General features: G+C 34.4%; 1 protein-coding gene across 1 annotated transcript; it reads right to left on the bottom strand.

Annotated features, from left to right (window-relative positions):
- Window positions 1–3,295: 3,295 nt before the first annotated feature.
- On the bottom strand, window positions 3,296–5,095 carry LOC105765001 (inositol oxygenase 4). The gene is made up of 8 exons (XM_012583861.2): window positions 4,981–5,095; window positions 4,806–4,911; window positions 4,652–4,730; window positions 4,370–4,574; window positions 4,230–4,289; window positions 4,099–4,151; window positions 3,883–4,005; window positions 3,296–3,796 (listed from the first exon to the last, which is right to left on the bottom strand). Exons 1-8 carry the CDS (start codon window positions 5,006–5,008, stop codon window positions 3,539–3,541), a joined length of 912 nt encoding a protein of 303 aa, XP_012439315.1. The 5' UTR covers window positions 5,009–5,095; the 3' UTR covers window positions 3,296–3,538.
- Between the last annotated feature and the right edge of the window lie 392 nt (window positions 5,096–5,487).

The following is a 5,487-nucleotide window of genomic DNA, read 5'->3' as shown; positions in this document are numbered from 1 at the left end:
TATGATTTGATCGATTGCTTTCCGGTTTTAGAAGGTTGTTCGATTTTGGTTGGTTGGGTGATCAACGGCGCTGATCAACTTCCAAGCTTGAAGGGCCCTCCAATTCTATGGTGTGCGTGTGGCTTGGGGGTATGATTGAGATTTTGTGTTTCGCACGCGTCAAATGTTCAACGGTTTAGGTCAGCCGCCCCTTTTGCCGCAACACAGCTTTTTCACTCGTGGGACCCTTAAAACTGTGATTACATTTTGGCCCTTGGATCTTGCAATGGCCTCTGGACGAGATATGTTTTTTAAATGTGTTTTTAATTTTAAAATGTACTAACTATATTTTTAAATTATTTTTATTATAGAAATTAGATTTTTATTATTAAATTTATTAATTTAATCATTAAATAACACTTAATGAAATTTAAAATAAATAAAATATTGTTATCTACCTTTTAAAAGTAAAAAATAAAAATAAGAGTGGTAAATAAAACTTTCCTACAAACTTTGAAATACCAAAACTAAGAGATTTTATAATATTTATTTTTAAAATTTTATTTTAAATTATTTAAACAGCTAAATTTAAAATGAGATGTATAGTTTAGAAATGTTTTTTCGCATTATTATATTAACACATATATAACTTTACGTTTTCATTTGATTCAAATTTATTTATTTTTTTAAATAAAGGGTTTAAATGTGTCATAAAATTTGCGTGGTTAAAACATCAAAACTAAAAACCCCGTTAAAACGTGACGCACCTCCACTGATTTTTCACTTTCCAGGATGTTGATTTAACCTCTTTGCTGTTGATGTACTTTTAAGAGGTATTTTTAGCAAATAAACTATTTTTTAAGAAAAACATTTACTTGGCATTGGCCTTTGTTTTACTTGGGTTTAGGATAAATAATAAGAAGCTTGACATTTGGGTTAAAATAGAATCCAACCAAATCAAATTAATTTGAAGCAACACGTGAGGTTAACATAGCTGTTCTTTCAACGTGCTTACGTTGGAAGATTAAAGAATATATTTGCGGCCACGTTGGGGGTAGAAGCGCTAAGCAAGTGTTGGTGAACCGTCCACGTATCAAAACATCATGTTCCACGTGTGAATTCACTACTTGCCAGCCTAGCAACACCGTTCTTTTATAAACATAAAGCATCATCCACGTGGAATATTCAAGAAAAGGCATTTGATTTGGTAAACTCTTTGCTTCATAATAACGGAAAGAGGATGCAATGTGCAATTTGGAGGGGCAATTGGGCATAGTGAGCAGTTGAATGGCTGCTTCGTTTGCGGTTTGCTCCACCTCAATGAGGAATTCTGTAGGTTGAGAGCATGCCACACAATAAACCCATGATTAAAAGCACATGCATTGCAAAACATGTGTTCTGTTTCCAGTGGGAGTGGGACTTCTCTACATAGAATCCAACCTCATAATTCATGTCTTAATAACACTGTGATTCCTTGAAACAAATCAGATCTTCAATAATTCTGCCCTTGCCTCTTTAAACAGTTCAAATGGCTAGTAGGAATCTGTTGTTAAGTTTTTGGCTGAATTAAAATTTTTAAAAATTTTAGAGACTTATGAGGATATTAAAAAAAAAAAGAGATAGGGATTTAATTTAAAATTTTAAAACTTTTTAAAGAAAATTGGAATTAAGGATGGTTAAGGTCAGGGTTTCAACCTTTAAATTTTAATTTTAAAATTATAGTGAATAATATTTATATATGGTATGTCTGTATTTTAGTAAAAAAGTAATTATATGTTATGTGTGCATTTGAGTGGATGTGTGTGGGGAACTTGTAGGATATCACATTAAGGAAAAAGAGAAAAAAAGATCATAACAAAGTGGGCAACGGGGATGTCAGTCCACCTTCTTTTTTGAGCTGCTTCATTTGCTGCTTTTGATATGAAATCAAAAGAGAAAATCAGAGACAAAAAGGTGGATCCAACCCCCCACACACAAGTCGGGGCAATATTGCACTTCAGAAAGCTTCGGTTACTATTAGCTCTCCTCTTGTCCTCAATGGTTAGGTGCTTGTCACTCCAAACTTTCCATTTACGTCCGAAATATATATGATGCCAAGTGAAAATGTTTCATTTAATTTTAATCGAGATTTTATATTACTCGAATTCGATCAAAGTCAGTGTTGAATGCACATTAAAAAAACAATGATGGGTGGAAGATATTTGTGAATCCATCAATGTAAAAGATGGACCAAGCATTATATAGTGTTTTGGAGTAAAGTGGATAAGAACGGCTGCTAGCTAGACAATCCTGGTGTTAGATCCCTTCACGTAATGCCAAACAAGTTAAAGAAATTTGTGATGCAACCCCACGGTGTCTGGCATTGGGCTCACATTTTTATTCAATCATCAGTAATGGAACCCAACTTGGAGGGACCTCACCTGTAAATGCAAAAACTCCTTTGGATTGTCATTTGTGGTTGATTCTTTGGATTTGGATGGCTTTTGCCTTCCAGGCAGTTGGGGTTTTATTTTTGATAGGGTTTAGGTTACTGCCAATATCTGACCAAAAGGAGGTCGCAAGAGCCATCCCCATGCCATAAAGCAGTGTCCCACTTGAAGTAAATGAAGTGGGGTCAATCTCAAGGATTATGCCTGGATTATTTTATGCTTTAACATTCTTTTCTAAACATAATCTGTTGTTGACATGTGTGGCTAGGAATGGTTTGAAATCAATTCACTGTGACATCATTCTGCATGGGCAACCCAAATGTAGTTAATCTCAATTCTGACTTTAAAATATTTTTTATAGTTTTTATCTAAAGTCAAAAGCTGGTATTCAAGAAAGTTCCACAAACCCACTCTTAAATAGTGTTATGAAGCACCAGACAACAAGTTGTTGACAATGCCTTTTATTTTTATTTTTTAGGTTGAGGCATGGAAACTTCGTATCCTCTCACTGGTGCTCAACTTTTTACAGCCACATTTATAGTGGAACTGAAATTTGTACGTAACGAAGTGGGGCAATAATTAAAAAAAAAAAGTCAACTAGCTTGTTCATTTCATTGATGAAACTCATGATTCTCCTTCACCCATCGTTTTTGACTTTCTAACTTAAAGAAAGCCTTAAATTTTCGAGTCTATTTTACTGACCAGTTTAAAACAGTCCAGTCCCTTAGAAACCCCAATAAAAACTGAGGGTGTGAAGTGCAAGTTGTGGCGAGGGAATTTCCCTTTTGCTTGTGTTGTGCGCTCTGACTAGAACCGTACAAACCGAGTCAAGTCCATTAAATTCCTTAATAGAAAAGGTTCCCAAGATTCAGCTTATATTGGGCTGGACTCTGGAGTTAGATCCAGTTAAATATACAGCTTTGGGTCATCTCAGAGGTGAGGTTTGTGCTGGCAAATGGATTGCATTTCGGGTTTGAATCAAAAGAATATAGAGTGTTGTGGTGTTGTTTTAATTGCTTCATATAATTACACATTATAGTCGACTTCTCTCTATTTCTACAAAGAATCAGGACTATTACTCTATTAGCATTGCAGCCGCAGCACGCCATTGTTCATGCATTTGGGAACTTTCACCATTTCAGCTTTGCTGGGAAATACTTGGCAATGAGGGATTCATAATATGGCTTGACCTTTTCAACATCAACGTGAGCTTTGCTCTTGCTGTACAAGTCATATTTGTTGAAAACATGAAGCCATTTCATGTTCTTCTTATCCTCCTCATTCATGAACTGGGCATAAGCTCCATGTTTGTGCAATGGGTAGAAGGAATGGTATCTGATGATGAACAATCCTGCCTGTGGCAATGTGGTCCCATTTTCTTTGGCCACCTAATCAAAGTTATGACAGACATTACAATATTATGGTATTAGCCTAATTACATCAAAGGATCCACTGAAGGAGTCAAATCGTATACCATGTACATGTAATCATCATGTCCCCATGACATAAGCAGATTGTCCAGTCCACATCCTTCAGAGTAAACCCCATTATTGGTGTTGTATTTGGGGTTTTTGAAATCAGGGTTCTCCCTAAAATACTGCACCACAGAGTTTGTGAGAACTACAAATTAATCTTAGGTTCCATCATAATAACACCATAAAAAGATACATCAAAGCAAAGATTCAGAAACCTTGTAATGGACATTGAACTCATCAAAAGCACATCCAACCGGGAAAGTGTCACCTGTTATATTGAAATTAAATTTGTCAATTAAAAGTATAAAAAGAACTTAAGTAAACTCAGAACAAATACTACACTTACCAACAACAGCCCATTGAGGTAGCTCACCAAATTTTGGAAGAACAAGGATCTTTCCTAGATCTAAAATGCATTGGAACATTATAAGCTAATTACTCCAAAAAAGAAAACTGTTAAGGGTTGTTCTTTTTTTTGGTTTTTACCATGAATGAGTGCTGTCAAATGCAACCAGTCTTCATTAGGATAGTCTTTTCTGATTGCTTCAGCACTCTGCAACAAATGCTGAATTTGTGGTTCATCCAAGTCGGGATCACTGTCATCAACAACCTCATTGAGGAGCTCACAGCATTCCCAAATTCCCATTTCTGCCTTATTAAGCTTCTTGTATTCTTCCCTGATCTTCTTCACCTACATTATTCGCATGACCATGTATTAAACATCAATCAAATCGTAAAAGTAATAAACTACCACAATGATTTCCTTACGAAATCATATGTTTGGTTAATATGGCTAGCTTTGTAGTGTTGCTCTACTTTGTCAGTCCTTGCACCTACTTCATAATCCCTGCCATAAAATTCACCAAACTTTCAGTATCATATGAAGGCAACATTCGAAAATGTGTTTTGAGAAATAATTTACCTAAATTTGTTTCCAAAAGCATTGTTTTGAGGCACTGTAAATTGGTCATTCGATACCAATTTATTTGCGTCAGGCTGCGCCTGCTCGGCACTCTTGGCTTGAGTGGCTGAAAACCAGATTAAAGCATTAGAACAATTAATCATCATTGAATGAAAATCAAAATCAGATGAAATACCATTGGGTTTCTCAACGGAAACTATCATTTTCACTGCATTAACCAAGGTAATAATTCATAGTCGATGAGATTATTGAGATAAAATTAAGAGAAGCCAACGGATGTTGGTACGAATTGAGACAGTTAGAGGTGGGAATTAATAGCAACTATAAGAGGGACCTTGAACAGATATTTTACAATATGAAAATATCACTTTCTATTTACTACCAAATTTAACTAAAATCGTCAAAAATTAGAAGAATTTTGCACAAGTTTCGGATAATCATTGTCTCTATTTACTAATTTGGGTGTTAAAATTAGAGGTAAATTAAAGAAGGGAATGTTTGTTTATTAGGACCATCTATAATTATTTTATTTCATAAAAGTAAATATTAATTTTAAAAATATATTTTATATTAATTTGGATAGTTTTGGATGAAAGATAAACATGATAATTTGTATATCTCATTTTTCTAAAAATTTTTTGTTTTAAATTTTAATTAAAAATTAACTTAATATTTTTTACAT

This window comes from Gossypium raimondii, chromosome 12 (assembly GCF_025698545.1).
Source record: "Gossypium raimondii isolate GPD5lz chromosome 12, ASM2569854v1, whole genome shotgun sequence".
Lineage (NCBI taxonomy): Eukaryota > Viridiplantae > Streptophyta > Magnoliopsida > Malvales > Malvaceae > Gossypium > Gossypium raimondii.
The sequence above is the reverse complement of the archived record's forward strand: the minus strand, read 5'-3'. Positions and strand labels throughout refer to the sequence as shown.

What these genes read in the sequence shown, in the direction of transcription:
- LOC105765001 (XM_012583861.2), bottom strand. Translation starts at nt 5,008, where the DNA reads ATGATAGTTTCCGTTGAGAAACCCAATG. An exon ending in TTTGACAGCACTCATTCATG is followed by an intron (nt 4,290 to 4,369) that starts GTAAAAACCAAA and finishes AATGCATTTTAG; the next exon opens with ATCTAGGAAAGATCCTTGTT. An exon ending in ATGATGATTACATGTACATG is followed by an intron (nt 3,797 to 3,882) that starts GTATACGATTTG and finishes AACTTTGATTAG; the next exon opens with GTGGCCAAAGAAAATGGGAC.